The 15,745-nt window shown below is 49.1% G+C and overlaps 1 protein-coding gene across 2 annotated transcripts; it reads left to right on the forward strand.

Moving 5' to 3' along the window:
* Positions 1 to 6: 6 nt before the first annotated feature.
* Positions 7 to 7,950, forward strand: WBP2 (WW domain binding protein 2). 2 transcript variants are annotated; one of them, XM_058038977.1, is made up of 8 exons: positions 7 to 92; positions 1,724 to 1,832; positions 2,343 to 2,478; positions 3,930 to 4,022; positions 4,222 to 4,338; positions 4,548 to 4,673; positions 5,749 to 5,825; positions 6,427 to 7,950. In XM_058038977.1, exons 1-8 carry the CDS (start codon positions 34 to 36, stop codon positions 6,478 to 6,480), a joined length of 771 nt encoding a protein of 256 aa, XP_057894960.1. In that variant the 5' UTR covers positions 7 to 33; the 3' UTR covers positions 6,481 to 7,950. The 2 variants fall into 2 exon arrangements, with proteins under 2 accessions (XP_057894960.1, XP_057894961.1); XM_058038978.1 differs by having other exon boundaries at positions 9 to 97.
* The last annotated feature ends 7,795 nt before the right edge of the window (positions 7,951 to 15,745 follow it).

The raw sequence follows: 15,745 nt of genomic DNA on the forward strand, positions 1-15,745 counted from the left end.
GAGGAGGAGGAGGAGGAGGCGGAGGAGGCGGCGATGGCGCTCAACAAGAACCACTCGGAGGGCGGCGGCGTCATCGTTAACAACAGCGAGAAGTGAGGTGCTATCCCCTTCTCCCCTCCTCCGGCCTCGGCAGCCGGGGGATAGCGGCGAGTTGCCTTCTCCCCCCGCCCTCCTCCTGCCTTCCCCCTCAGGGGGAGCGGCTGTGTGGGTCATGGGGGGGCGTGCTGAGGGGGCGAAGCGGGTTAAGGGGCTGGTTTAACCCTCTCGGTGCCGGCGGTGCTCGTCCTCCCCTCATCTCCCTCCGGCTTAGGGGCCGTACATATCCTCCTGCCCCAGGGCCTGTGAGGGGAGCTGTGCTGGGCTTCAGCCGCGGGCCTTGCCCCCCTTACACCGCTTCCCTCAGCGCCAGCCTGTCCCCCAGCCTGCTGCTGGCAATGGCTGCTGTCCCCAGGGCTCAGCAGGGGCTGGCAGCGCTCAGCTCCCGCCCGGTGATCCGGGCTGGCCCCAGCCCCGTCCCCTCGGGCAGGCTGCACCTGCCTGCTGCCTCAGCCGGGGCTGCCCGCCGTGCTTTGCCGGGCTCCCGGAGCACAGCCCTCCCTGTGTGTGTGTGCGGGAGGGAGAGCAGCCTTGGAAAAGGTGCTGGGCGATAACCATGGAAACGGGCAGCCCGCACAGAGCCGCCTCTGTGTGCATGGCACGGGGCTGGCCGCGCCCGCTGTCTGCCAGCGGCGTTCTGACGTGGCAGTCATCTGCTCTGGGGACAAAGGAGGGCTTCATCCTCCTGCGCTTCTTTCCACGGGGCCGCTTAAACGCTGTGGAGGAATTCTGGGCCCGACTTCCACTGGCGATGTGGCTTTTCTTAGAAGGCTTTAGTAAGATCAGCTCTGGTGGTTAAATTTGCATTCCCTGAGAGGATGGGAGCTGAAGGTGCTGCTGTTGCCAGCTGCCGGCTCCCTGTCCCCGGGCTGACCCAGCCTGAGCAGGGCTGCTCCCACTGCCCTTCCCCAGCTGTTCCTGGAGGGACAGGTGTTTGTGACTGAGGGTGGAAACACGTCAGCTGCCAGAGATAGAGGTGGTGGAGATTTCTGCAGCTTTAGGGATTAGAGTCCCTAATGTGGATGCTGTAATGTCAGTACAAGTTACCTGCTGTGTCCAAAGGTTTTAATCAGGTCAGTTTGTAGATGAGAATTAAGGAATCAGTGCAGGCAGCATGAGTTAATGAAATCTTGTGGTGGGGAAGGGGAGTTCCTCTGGATCACATTTTTGTGTCAGAGGTGCTGGAGCTGTGGTGAGACCTTCAGCAGCCGTGTTGCATAAGCCAGCCTGAGCAGTTTCTTCTCCTGCAGTCCTTCCTCTGTCATGTCACTTGTGGACAACTGAATTGGGGAACTGAGCCAGCAGAAATGCAGAACATTTTAAAGCAAAACCAAAAAAAAGGTCTTGAGATTTTGATCAGCTCAGTTGCCTGGGTTTGCTGCCTGGCTGTGCAGACAGCAGCAGCAGCTGTGTCAGCACACTGGGAAGGGAACAAGCAGCCAGGGCTACTTCGGTTGCTGCTGCCAACAACAACAACAACAACAAAAATGCAAACCAGAACTGATTCTGTCGGCTCAGCATCTCCATCAGTGCTGAGGTTACAGGTGGTTTTGGTAGGTCAGTAAACTTCTGTGCATGCTGCATTCTGCCAGAGCTGTACCTGCTGTCTCCTGTGTCCTGTTTGCAGTGTTCTGATGACCTATGACCATGTAGAAATCACCTTCAGTGACCTGGAGCCAATGCCAGAGGCCTTCAAGGGCACCAAGAAGGGGAGTGTGTTCCTGACTCCCTACCGGGTGAGTGTGAAAGCTTTATCTTCTCTGAGGAGATCACAGCCCTGGAGCCTGAATTTAAATGTCCTCAGTGTATGAAAGTCAGGATAATCCACTCCTGCCTGAAGTGTGGCTCATCCTCTCCCTCTGGGAAGCATTATGAATTCGTGCCATATCCCATCTATTTGTCAACAGATAATAAATCTGATTAGTTCTTGTGCAGGCAGCTGTTCAGTCCATCAGGCATCTTCAGACTGGAAATTAGCAGTGGTCTGGAAATGCAGAATGCAACAGCACAGCTACTAAATCAGAGCAGCGTGGAGCAGCAGGTTCTGTGGGAGCTGGGAGGAGCATTATCTGAGCTTTCCTGGAAGGCTTTAGTACCCTGAGGATTTGGTTTACCCCTGTGGCTGTGGTGTGGAGCTGGTGATGTGGGAGGGAGTTTCAGTCCATGGAGAATTCTGTTCAGACAATAAATCAGGGCTGTGGTTCCTGTTTGTTTTGACCAGCTCTTGTAATGTTATTTTCTTTCAGGTTATCTTTGTGTCCAAGGGGAAGGATGCTATGCAGTCCTTTGTGATGCCCTTTTATTTGCTGAAGGATTGTGAGATCAAGCAGCCAGTGTTTGGAGCAAATTACATCAAGGGCACAGTGAAGGCAGAGGCAGGAGGTGGGTATCACACAGGGGAGCTCTGGGTCTCAGTTCAGCTGCTCAATTCACAGCAAGATCCTGGCTAACCAAACCTTGAAACTCTCCAGATGGGTTTTCACACTCCTGTGAAAATGTTTTTCATTCACTGGCAGCTAAAACATTCCCCTTCCCAGCCCCCTGTTCAGCTGCAATCAGCAGATGTGCTCTGCAACCCATCTCATTCCTGCCCCTGCAGAAGAGGAACTTCAAACAAGTGATCTCAGCAAAAGAACACCACAGTGGAGTCAGCAGGAGTGAAGGTGTCACTTTGGGATGTCCTGTCCCACCTGCAGCCAGGTTCTCCTGTGCCAAAGCTCAGATCCTCTCTGGCTCTGTTTGGGTTCAGGTGCAGACCCCAGAGCTCTTTCTCCATTGTGCAGTTCAAGGACAGCTGTGGGTACATCCTGGCAGGGAAAATGGCACTTGGAAGGGAATGGATTGTCTTGAAATCAGGGAATTTAAGGAGCTGTTTCACATTAAACTCAATGAGAAGGATGTGGCAGACATTTTCAAAAATAATTTTGGTTTTGATTCTTTTTTTTTTTTTTACCAAAGGCACAGAGTTCAGCAAACTTTCATCCTCAGCTTGGTTCAGTGTAGCAGCTGTGGCACAGAAATCTCAGCACAGGCTGTAAGAGCCTTGCATGGGAGCTGAGTAGGACCTATCTAGCATTAATGACCAACTAAACAGTGTGAAAGGCAAAAGGATTTAGCTAAATCTTTGTTAATTTTCCCCAGAGGCCATCCCTTTTAATGATGATGTTGTCTTAACAGCCATGAGAGTCTGGTTTAGCTTAAAAGGCTCTTTAATCTGCTTGTTTCTGTTTCAGCACAGCTTCTGCTTTGATGCTTTCCTGGGACTCTGGACTGTGCATGTTTTTCTTTTTTATACTGAAATGTGAGATGTCACTAATTTATTTGTTTTCTAATTTTTATTTATCCTGACTTGAAATATCATCTTAATGGGTTTATGTGGACCATGTTTTTCATTAAGCTCTTTGCTTTGCTGGGCACTCAGACTCCCAAACTAATTTGGAGCTGACACTTAGGTGTAGTTGCAGAGGCTTTTTAGGCAACAGGATTAACAAAATCCCTGTCTTCTGCACTAATCTTATCCACAGCAAGAGCAAATCCAGCACTCCTGACAGCTTGGCCTGTGACAGCTGCTGTGGCAATAATCACAACTCCAGAAAGCTTTTGAAGCTCTCTGTTTCTGCTTCAGGTGTCTCTTGACCTGACAATACCCCAGTGTGAATTTTTCTGATGATCCCATAATTCTGCCACTTCCTCTGCTTTTTTTTTTTTTTTTTTTAGTTTGAATTCTTGGGATTAACTCTTTTATACACAGAGCATCTGTGGATGCAGCATGTAACCTAAACAGCATGGGAATGGCTTCTCCTTGCTCCTTAGTGCTGTCTTTCCTCCCTCAGGTGGCTGGGAAGGATCTGCCACATTCAAGATGACCTTTTCAGCTGGGGGTGCAATTGAATTTGGCCAGAGGATGCTGCAGGTGGCATCACAAGGTATGCAAGCCTGGGGGTGTTTGCCACAGTTCTGTGCTTTCAGGAGCCCTTGCCTAAAGCTTGCTTTAAGAAATACTTTTCTAACATCCAGCAAGCAGCAGATTTATGGGGATGTCACTTATTTTTCTGATAAGGAGTTGTTGACCTGCATTTGAGGCTGGCTTGATGTTCTGATGAGGTTTTGGCTTTGCTTTCCCAGTCTCCAGAGGTGAAATACCCAGTGGAGCTTATGGCTATTCCTACATGCCAAATGGATCCTATGCTTTTGCACCACCTGCAGCTAATGGGGGCTATCCATACCCACCTCCTCCTCCAGGTAAGCCTGGCACCTGAGGCTGGGGGTTACTCCAGTGAGTAAGAGTTAAAATAGGTAAAAAAGGCAAGAAAACCAGATTTTACACAGTGTTTTAGTGATGACTTGTGTAGCTTTTGTTCCTGAGTTGAATTATGTTTGCCTTGGCTTCTTTTGGTTGACAACTCCACCCAGAGCTAAGTCTCTTGCTGTGTGATCTCCTGTCCTGGCAGACTTTTACCCTGGTCCTCCTGCAGCAGATGGGAACATGGGCTACATGCAGCTGCCACCCCCACCCTACCCAGGGCCCATGGAGCCCCCCCCTGCCAGTGGCCCAGACCTGCCCTCCACCCCTGCAGGTAAGGAACTCACAACAGCTTTGTTAGGAATGAAACAGAATTTGTTTCTTGTCTTTTGGGGAACTTTGAAGCTCCACTTAGAAGTTGAAATTTGTTTAGAAAAGGGATTAAGGAGCTCCCCTAATCTCCAGCCTTGTATATCCAGCTCAGTCTGGAGTCCAGCCTGATTCTCTCCAGGGTAGACACCATTAGTGGGCATTTTACATATAAATTTATTTTTCTTTTGACAGAAAAATACAGTTTGTGATTCTCCTGTGGTAGTAATCTTGCCCTAATGATGAATACAAGGAAACTGATGGTGAAATGTGTTTGTGGTCCATTTTGGCTCACAACTGTGGCTTGGGTGATATTTGCTTCCCCTTCCCCTGTTTCATTCTTAATGTGATTATTTTTGCTGAAACAATATGGAACAGGGGAAGAGATGATGGAAAGGAGCTGAGGAAATATCAGCCTCATTTTTCACTCATTGGGGATTTATTAAAATGAAAAAAGAGCTATTGTGGTTGGGCACAGCCATAGATCTCTTGCAGATAAGAATATTTGTTTAGATAAGAATTTAACTTTTCAGTTTGAATAAACAACCATTTATCTTTGAACTATTATTTGGAAAGTGGCACTGCTCCAGAGGATTGTACAAGATTTTTGTTTTCTGCAGAAATGCAGGATCTGGATTATGCTCATAAATTACCATACATTAATCCCCTGAGCTGCTCTAAATTTGTGCTGATTTTTGTTTTGCCTCTTGATTTCACTCCCAGGAAGGATGGTGTGTTCACTCCTGTTTGTAAAGGGTATTGTCTGTATTTAGGCAAGGCAGCAGCAAGCATTTATTTATGGCTGACATGCAAGTCCCAGGTGACATTTCCAAACTCAGTCTTCCTCTGTTTCACTGGGAATTGGCAGTTTTGTGGTGACTGGAAGAGAGAATGCTCAATTGTGTTTTTTTGTAGCTGTTCTGCAACTTGAGCACTAGTCATAGGCTGCTCTGTTAGTAACTCTTGATGGCCAGGAGTTCTTGTTTTACTGTCAGAATTCTCTGTGTGTCCCTAACTTGTCACTTCTGTCCCTGTGCCAGCTGAGGCCAAGGCTGCTGAAGCTGCTGCCAGTGCTTACTACAGCCCAGGCAACCCCCACAATGTCTACATGCCCACGGTGAGTCCCTGCTGCTCTGGGGGTGTGTCTGGCACATTCTCCCTCAGTGGCACAGCACAGTTGGTGTGGATTGACGTGGGAATTGATGTTCCTCACTTGGGGTCACCAAATGTGGTTCACAGAGGTCCCAGGTCACAGAGGTCCCCATGAGGAGAGAGATGAGAATCTTGACTCCATGTTTCAGAAGGCTGATTTATTATTTTATGATATATATTATATTCAAAGAAAATGAGATATTAAAACTATACTAAAAGAACAGAAGAAAGGATTTCTTCAGAAGCCTTGCAAGGAATAGAAAGGAAAAATGATAATAAAATCCTGTGACTGACCAGAGAGTCAGAGACAGCTGGACTGTGATTGGCCATTAATTAAAAACAACTACATGAGACCAATCAAAGATGCATCTGTTGCATTCCAAAGCAGCAGATAATTACTGTTTTTCTTTTCCTCTGAGGCGTCTCAGCTTCTCAGGACAAAAATCCTGGCAAAGGGATGTTTTTTCAGAAAATATCATGGCCACAGTCTTGGGTTTTTGGGGGCTTTGAGTTCAGTATTTTATTCTTAGCTGTGCACTGATGTCCTTTTGTCATCTTTATTGCAGGACCAGCCACCTCCTCCTCCATACTTCCCACCAGAGGATAAGAAAAACCAATAAGCTGACACAGACCTTCTCCTCAACCCATTGCTTTCCTTTTTTCCATTTTGGCAGAATTCTGGGGCACAGTCCATAGCACTGAGGAGCAGAGCCTTCCCCCAAGGCACACTGCTTTCAGGGGCTCTAGGAGTAGGTCTGTGCAGAGCAAGGGGAGGGATTTTGGCAGCCTGACTCACCTGTGGAGCTCTGAGGATTTGCTGTCCTGCAGCATTCCCTCCTCCCTGGGCACAGCATTGCTACACCTGGAGGTTCTCTTCATCTCTGCTTCCCTTTGCTCTGTTTCTTTTTGATACTTAAGAGTCAGCATCTGCTCTAAACTGCTAATTAACATGATCATGGCATAGAAACAAAGCTCTTGGGGGTGGGAGGTGTCTTGTGTTTACCTCAGTGTGCATCCAAGAGCACCTCTGGACACAGGGATGCCTCTGGTTATTCTTTTTTAATCCAGAGTGTCACATCCAACTCCAGCCTTTGGGATCTCAAAGGAGGTACACACCTATGACACTTTTCAGATATATATTCAACTTTCTTGTGTTTCTTTTTTTTAAAATCTAAGTCATTCCTGACAATCATAGTAAATAATCTGTAGCCCTTCAGATTTCCCTGCTGCTCACCATGTATGACAATGCTGACCAATTTCCCTTCCCTGCTCTTCACAGGGTTCTCCAGTAGCATCTGACCACTTTAGATCCCTAGGAACACTCATATTTCTGCAGTCTCTATTTTCCAGTTAGATATGTGAGTTCACTAAGTCCTGAACATTCTCCTCATAGTCTATAATGCACTTTTGTTTTTCCTTGGTTGTAACACAAGTTACATTTCTTGGCCAGTGAAGCATCTTCCTGCTGTGATTTACCTGGTGAATTCACAGCCAAGGGCAGAAAGCAGTTGCTTTACTTGTGCCCTGGAAGGACTTGAGAGAATATGCAACACCTTGGAATGAGCTGTAAGGTACAGAGTGTTGTTTATTGCTGTTTGTGTTCCTGCTCCAGCTGTGAATTCCCACTCACCCAAACTGGACTCCTCATTGATTCCTTGGTCTCATTAGCAACAATCCAGTGCAGAACCTGTGCAGGACTGATCAGAATCTGGGCTGTGGAACTTCTGCATTGTCCAAAGCTGTGACAAGTGACACTGCAGTGACTTCTGACAGCTGAGAGAGAAAATCCTTCCCAGCCAAGTGTGGCAGAAGCTCCTGTGCTGTGGAAATGCTGAGACTTGCTGCATGCAGCCTGCTCGGAGAGAAGCAAGGGCCACCTGTTGTTTTGTTTTTCTTTAACTGATTGATGAAATTGCTGCTGTTTGTGCACTGACTTTTCTAGAATTGCTACTGCGGTGATGTAAAGAAATCGTTATTTAAAAAAAAAATATTTATTTTGAAAGCATTTGATTAATATATTAATGTGAAATGACTTCTGAATGCAGATTTGTTTTGCCAAGACTGTGAAGTAAAGAGAAATCAGCTCAAAACTTGGGGTGTTTGTGTGTGTGTGAGTGGGCAAACTTCTGCTAGCTTTGGATGCAGAGAGGAGGAATTGGAAACAAAACCACTTGGATTTTATATTTTATTATTAGAAGCAAAATGACTTGGCTTTTCACTGGTGACATCAGTTGCTTGATTTCTCTTGGGTGACTTTGTGAATGAAAATAAGATGTTAAAATGTTTCAGCAAACTCCCATTTCACAGTTCCTATTGGAAGCTGGCAGCAGCTGCTTTACTCTACCCAGATGTGTCACCCAAGTTATTTTTCCAGACAAGTTGTCCTCATAAAAGTTACAACCTGTTTACTACTTTGCTTTGCAAGAACTAGCTGACCACTGCAGCATAATGAATGCCTCTAAAATATGTCTGTAATTAGAAGCAATCCACAATTTTATTCTTTTTTTCCCCTCTAAGTGTGCTGAGGTGCCTGGGTGGCTGTGCCCAGTGAGGCTGGAGCTGTCTCAGGTGTGCTCCCCCTGTGCTCCTGTCCCTGGAGAAGCTGGATCTGTGCTCCTGCAGCACTGCCAGGGCTGTTCCTGCCCCTGAGCTGAACCAGGTGTGTCAGTGTCACTGGGCTGGGCAGGACAGGAGGTTTCCATGTGGGATCAGGTCCTGGTCAGTCCCCTTGTCCCACAGGAGGTACCCAGGAGCTGCTGCTCTCCATGGACATCCAAACCTCACTGGTTTCATTCCTCTTGCCAGCAGCTGCTGTGGCTGCCTTCATTCTCTTGAGTTCCCTGGCCAGCCAGCAGGGACATCTCCCACATTCTGCTCATTTTTACATCCCTCTGCCTCACATGCTCCCACATGGCTCTTTGCACTTTAAGCCTGCTGAGCCACTTGGGTTTGTTTTCTGTGGAAGAGGTGGTTGAAGGAGGAAAGCATTGAGATAAAATTTTATAGTCTAGTAGGAGCTGAATAAATTCTAATTTGTGAATTAATTTACTTAAAATCAAGGTTTCCTCAGTCACATCTGTCCAACTCTAAAATGGTAGTGAAACCTTTCTGTTCTGGCTCATTCCCAGTCACCTTCTACTCAGACAGAATCCTAGAAAACACAGATTGCATGAACTTTCCAGAGCTCTTGCCCATCCCTACTCTCTTAGTGCAGCTCTTAGGCCAACAATCAGAACAAATCCATGAGGTTCTTTTCAAACCTTTCCTCAGCTGAGTCTGCTTGGAAGAGAATTATTTAGATATCTGCTCCCATGGGAACTCCATGGCTCGAGCTGAGTCACTTCCCTCAGAGTGGAGAAGAGGCAAGAGCTCCAGAGCCACCATGAGGTTTCTGTCTGGCAAAAGGGAAATGCACTCCAAGGATGAGTCAGGCTGGAATAAATGAAATATTCCTTAGCACGGGTGTCAGTGGGCTAAATCTGGAGTTGGAGCTGTGGGTTTTCCGTCACTGGTTTGAGGCTGAATGTTCCCATTTCCCCAGGCTGGAGCTGGGCACGGTCTGCGGGGAGGGGAGGAGGAAGCCAAAAAAGGATTGGGCGTGGTGTTGGTGTGTTTGGGGGGAATTGAAGCCGTTCAGGGAGCGCTGGGCAGGTCACACAGCCAGCCAGGCTCCGGCAGGCATTGGTGATGCCGAATTTTGCCCCAAAAGGCGAGAATAACTGCCTAAGAGACTCAGCTTAAGTCAAATAAGCAGGAGGTATTTTATTGCGACGTGTCGGAGAAATCACAAAATGGATTTCTGAGTTTCCCGTAACAAAGGCAAGCCTTTTATACAGTTTTGGATATAGGATTACATCAGATCATATACATAATCATATCTTTGCATGAATATTCATATGGGGCGTGGTGTAGGCGGAGGGTGGGCGGGGACACCTCTTTTGAGGATCATCTTGGTGGTCATTCTGGTTGCCTTCATCATGGGCTGGGGTCTCCTGATGAGTCTTCCTCCTTGAACCTTTGAACCCCTTTCCTAATTTTGCCAGTTCCCGGTGTACGTGGCTTGGTCCCCATGGCTTGGCAAGGCTCTTAGGGTCAGTTTGACATTGTTGGCTCTGTACATGCTTAGCCCATCAGTTCCCCTATCCCTGTCTCTCTTTCCTGTCATTGTGTTCCATGCTTTAGCCAATTTATTGCTCTATGTGTTTCCTAAATGCTATGCTTTCTTCAAATGCCTCACATTCTATGTTTTAACTCATTATTTCTTGAAGGCTATCTGTTTTGGGGCTTCATTGGGCTGAGTGCTGCAGCACTATTTGGGAATCCAGCTTTGTGCGTGCTGGTGAGAATCCCTGCCAAAGCACCCACACCTGGCTTGGGTACTCAGCACTCCCCGCCATCCCCCGATGGAAACTGGGAGCTGTTCTCTGCTTGGGAAAGGGCTCAGCGAGGCTAGAAGGGTCACCAGTCCTGCTGCCCACACAGAACGTTTTTAATATCAGAGCAGGGACATGCAAATTGAATCTGCTGCTGCTCTGGAAGCCGTGTGGGAGTAGGGCAGCAGGAAATGTTGCTCACTGCCACGTCTCCAGCTCTGGCCCTGCCTCGGTGATGAAGTGGCTGTGCAGCAGGAGGCTGCCATGTGAGTCCACACTGGTGCCATTCAACCCCAGCATGGCTGCTGTGATGGCGCTGAAAGAACAGAGCAGGCACGGGGAACAATCCCTGTTGGGCCCTTCGACTTTCCACCACCACCCACAGCTGTGCCTTTGATGTCACTCACTTGGGCTCCTCAGCTGAGAAGCCTCTCCTGCCCCTGGTGCTGGGAAATGCAGCTGCTTCCCCCCTCTGGGGGCTGTGGGGTAACTGGGTGTTTCCAAAGTGCTTTGAGATCTTGTGCAAAGAAGCGTTGCTGCAGGAACCGCAGGTGCTGCTGACAGATTTCCTGCTGTCAGCCCTGAAATCCTGCTGCTGTCCCTGGGGGCTGGGGAAGTTCTTTACCTTGGAAGGATTAGCCCATCCTTAGGGATTAAGGATCCTCACCGTGGAAGCATTGCTCCATCCTGTGTGTGTGCTTGTCTGAGGTTGCTCCAGACAAAGGAAGAAACAGAGTCCTTCTCTTCCTCCACACCATTCTGCCCAGCTTTTACCTCAAATGCTTCAACTTCATTCATTTCTTTCTGGCTGGGGGGATGCACTAAGCAGTTGTAGGTAGTGGGGTTAAGCCCACCTGGCCAGCACCTCCCTGCACTGTGTGTGCCTTCCTTTGGAGATTGTTACAGGGCTTGCAAGGGTTGCAGGATGAAGAGAGAGATGAGAATGTTGACCTCATGTTCAGAAGGCTTCATTTATGATTTTATGATATATATTACATTATATATATATTATATATAATGTAATATATATGATAAAATAATAAATATTATATATATCTATACTAAAAAGAATAGAAGAGAAAGTTCTCAGAAGGCTAGCTAAGCTAAGAATAGAAAAGGAATTCAATAACAAAGGTCTGTGTCTCAGCAGAAAGCGAGAACAGCTCTGCTGTGAGTGGTCAGAAAATCCAAACATCCACCCCAGACCAATCACAGATGCACCTGTTGCATTCCACAGCAGCAGATAACCATTGTTTACACTTTGCTGCTGAGGCCACAGCTTCTCAGAAGGGGGAAAAATCCTAAAGAAAGGATTTTAATGAAAAGATGTGTGTGGCAGGAGATCATGAGGACTTCCTACCACTCTCAGAGCTGCAGATGCTCAAACTGCCTCAGCCACATGATGGACACTGATGGATCAGCTCTGCTCACAGCACTGTCTCCATTTGCAAACACTGCTGGAGGTGGCAGGAGGTGTGGGCTGAAGTTTGGATCCAGCTGCTCCCAGAGCACCCAGGAGCAGAGCCAGCCCTTGCCAGAGAGCAGCTCCTGTTGCACCGCAGGCACCACCCCCTGAAGGAGCTGCCAGGGGTGTGTTGGGGGTGAGTTTTGCCTAGGCAGGCTGTGATCAGGAGGAGTTTCAGGCTAAAGCTGCACAGAGAAGTGAGGTTTGTGGGTGGGGATGGAACACTAAGAAGTGCAGGGTGGGGATCTTTATTTCAGTCCAGGCTCTCTCTGCAGTCACAGCCGGTGTTATCACCTGTCTGCCTCTGGGGTGAGTCAGCTCCAAGAGACTGGAACCAGAATTTCAGCTCCTTGCTCAAGGGAGAGGCCCCAGTGGGACACAAAGTGTCCCATGTCACAGGAGCAGGGACTTGGACCTGCTGCTGGCGGCTGCTGGATCTCACCCCTCAGGCTGCAACCAGACCTGGATCCCTCCCTGCTGGCTCCTCCCAGCCCACCTGCCATTCCCTACACAGTTCCTGTGGTTTCTGGATGCTGGAGCAAAAGGTACCAGCTTGGCTCCATTTCCCAGCTCAGCTCAGCAAATCCTCTCTTTCTAAACTTTTCCTTTCCCCTGCTCAAGTCGTGTCTCCTCCTCCTCCTTCTCCTCCTTTCCATGTCCTTTGCTCTTTGAGGGCTGGGCTCTGGCTGGGACAAGAGGCACAGACTGACTGCAGCAATATTCCATGTTTTGGTGTGTCCCTCTGGAATGTGGGGGTGGTGGGAGGGGTTGTCCTGCAGCCTCTTCCCATCACAAGACTGTGGCTCTGTGGAGCTTGCTGGGCTCCTCTGGGGCTTTGGGAAATGTGTGAGGAGAACTGTTGGTGGAAAAGCCATGGGGAGAATGCTCAGTGCTGGAGCTGGTCAGGAATTTGGTATCTGTGCTCCAGAATAGCCGGGGGGGTTAATGGGCATCATGGGAGCATGGAGGTACCTGGGTGCCTTGGTTGGAAAAGAGAGATGTCTGCTGAGGAAGGCAGGATCCTCCCTTGAAATGGAAAATGAAAACCCCTTCCCTCTGTATTATTGTAATTTTGAAATTAAGGGGCTCTCAGTCAAAGATATGGGAATAGGAATAACAGTTCTGTACTAGGAAAATTAAAAATACAAATGCAATAGTACAAAAAAAAAAAAAAAACAAACCACTGCCAGACTGAGACCATGCCCTGCCCCCTATGTGCCAGGGCAGTGTCCCAGCCCCATCCCATGGGGGCTCAGCCCTCCTGCAGTGCCAGCTGTGGCTCTGCTGCAGCAGGGATCCTGCACAAGGGGGGAGTTTTCCTCTGCAGCTCCAGGGCTGCTGCAGATGGGCCTGGGCTCCCTCTGGCCATGCAGGGCAGCAGAAAGCTGCTCTTCTGGCAATGCAGGGGGCAAGGGCTGCTGTGCTGTGCCAGGCTCAGATTGGATCCAGGCAGGAATGCTTGGCTCCTCCCCTGGGCGGAGCATCTCCCCATGGGATGCTGGGATTGGATCAGCCCTGCAGGGACACTCAGTGGCCATGGACAGCAGAGATCTCCTGGAGGGAGGGTTGGCTGGGGGAGAGATAAAGGAAAAACTGCCCAAAGGACAGCAGAGAACTGCCCCAGCTCTGACAGATGGGGATAGAACACACACCCACTCATGTACTTCTACCTAAGACACTGGGTGTCAGCCCTGGGTTCTTCCACCTGCACAAGGATCCCCCTGGCCTCTCCTCAGCTCAGGCACATGCTGTGGGTCCTGCTGCTCTCAGCTCAGCCCCCAAATTGGCTTTGAAGCAGCAAATAAACCAGCAAATAAATTGCCTTTGAAATGTGTCCCCCATTCTCTGTCCCTGCAGTGAGGGGATGGTAAATCCAGTGTCTGAAATGGAATTATCTCACTGGGAGAGGGAAGTGGAGGACAGCACATGACTGTGATGGTGAAAACATTTTAAAGTGGTCACAAGGTTCTGTGAGGCAAATGAGGGACATCCAGGTCTACACATGAATTCTGCACCTTCCTCAGAGTCATCCTCGCGTGTCCCTGCTGGCAGCGCTTGTGCCAAACCTCTGCTCCTGCACAGGCAGGGGGAACAGAGCTCTCACAACTGCCCTGTCCTGTGTGGGTGGCTGGAAGTCCCCTTGGCTCTTCCCAGAGGGATGGAGTTTACCCTGACATCCTTCTAAGATGTCCCAAATGAGGTGGGATATCTGTGTGCTCCCCCCTTCCTTCCCAGGTGCCGCCAGATTTTGTGAGGTGCCCCCCAAGTGCTGAGGAGAGCCTGTGGCAGGGGAGACGTGGGGTCAGGGCCCCCCAGGAAACAGGAAGGGGGGACTGACATCCCTCCTGGGTATGGGATCGTGGCCCCACAGCACTCAGAGGGTCCCAGGGGTTTATCTCACCTGGGCAGCCCCAAAGAGGGCAAGCAGAGATGTCTCTCATTGTGAAACACCTTCCCTTCCTCTCCCTGCCTGCTGCTGCTTCTCCCCTTTGCCAAGGCCTGGCAGGCACCCCTGGGTTCTGCAGAGTCATCGGAGCCAGTGCTCAAAGGAGAAGTGAGGGAGGGACATGTTGAAATCAGTTTTTTGACTATTCGCCCATTTCCATCCGAGAGATAAGAGTGAGGCCAGGCTGCGGCTTCAGGATCAAGAAGGTAGGAGATAAACCACTGTTAATGCTGGTGGAGGGTTCTTTCCTGGCAGGTTTTCCTCTGAGGAGATGACAATTCCCTGTAAATAAGGTGATGATGTTGTTCTTTGGAGATCTGTTTTCTCAGCAGCACCTACAGCCCCATTCACAAGTGAGCTGTGGACTTTATTTCTATTGGGGACAGGTATAAAGGGTTTGCCTTTAGCATGACTTGTTTTTAAAAATGATTTGTTTTTAAAAGGAATGTAAGGCTTCACATTGTGCATATCTCTGTTGGTCATTTAGGGAGGCAGACTGACAGCATGGGAAGCAGGGGCTGTTTTGGGGAATGCCATCTCCCTCCCTTTGGAAAGTCCTGCCTTGGATGGCTGGGATGTTTTGCCAATTGCCTGCCAGTGTGGGGAATGGAGTTTATCAGGATTGTCTCTACTAACCAGAAATCCTCACTCATTCTGGAGCTGCTTTTAGAGCTTCTCTCATTGTTTCCTGGACAAGGAGGAACTCGAGGTGCAAATACTGGAGCTCAGGGGTTTTTGTCACTGGTATTTTGTGGAACAGGTGGCTGCTGGTAAAACCCAGGGAAAAAAGGATATTTGCTGCTTTGGAGAGCTGATCCCCAGACAGCTCTGCCCCGACACCCACAGAGGTGATCCCTGCAGAGTGCTGCCCAGACCCTGCTGGCTCTGCTGGGAGCTGAGTGCTCCCACCCTGCTGGGCTGTGCCTGAGCATTTCCAGTGGTCGTTGCAACCCAGTGCAGTGCCCAGCTGGGGAAAGGGCTTTTAAACAGACACTTCCACACTGCAGCTGGACTTTTGCTCTCTAAAGCCTGCACAACCCCAGCCCAGCCACCAGCTCCTGGCTGGAGGGTCACTGCCTGATGTTTTGCAATAGTTATGGCTGGATTTTACTTCTCCAGTGTTACAAGGAGGAGAGAAGTGGATTTGAGGATTGATTGAACTCTTTCAGCTGTTCTCTCTGTTCTTTCTGTGCTGGTTGAGGCAAGAGACATCCTGACTGCTGTTATTTTTTTTTTTGGCAAGGAACAGTGAAAGATGTGAGCAACTCAAGGATGCTGAGTCCATGTCCTGCCTTTACCTCTGGGGTTGCTGTTTGCTGGGCCAGATTTTGCTTTTGCAATCAAAGCTAAAAGCAAAGATGACAGCAATGGTTTCCAAAGGCCACTATGCACTTTTCTCTGGCTCCCACTAACAACATTTTACAAGGGAGCAGAGAGCTGATGTCCCAGATCAATAAACTGCATTTGTGTGTGTCATGGCACAGGCATCAGCTTCTCCACCACATCCCCCCCATCAGTGAGGCAGGAGATGCTTTGGAGCTTTGCCCAAGGTGAGCCAATGGAAAAAGGCTGGATAAAGCCAAGGCTGGGGCTGGGTGAGC

This window comes from Melospiza georgiana, chromosome 21, assembly GCF_028018845.1.
Source record: "Melospiza georgiana isolate bMelGeo1 chromosome 21, bMelGeo1.pri, whole genome shotgun sequence".
In the NCBI taxonomy this organism is placed as follows: domain Eukaryota; kingdom Metazoa; phylum Chordata; class Aves; order Passeriformes; family Passerellidae; genus Melospiza; species Melospiza georgiana.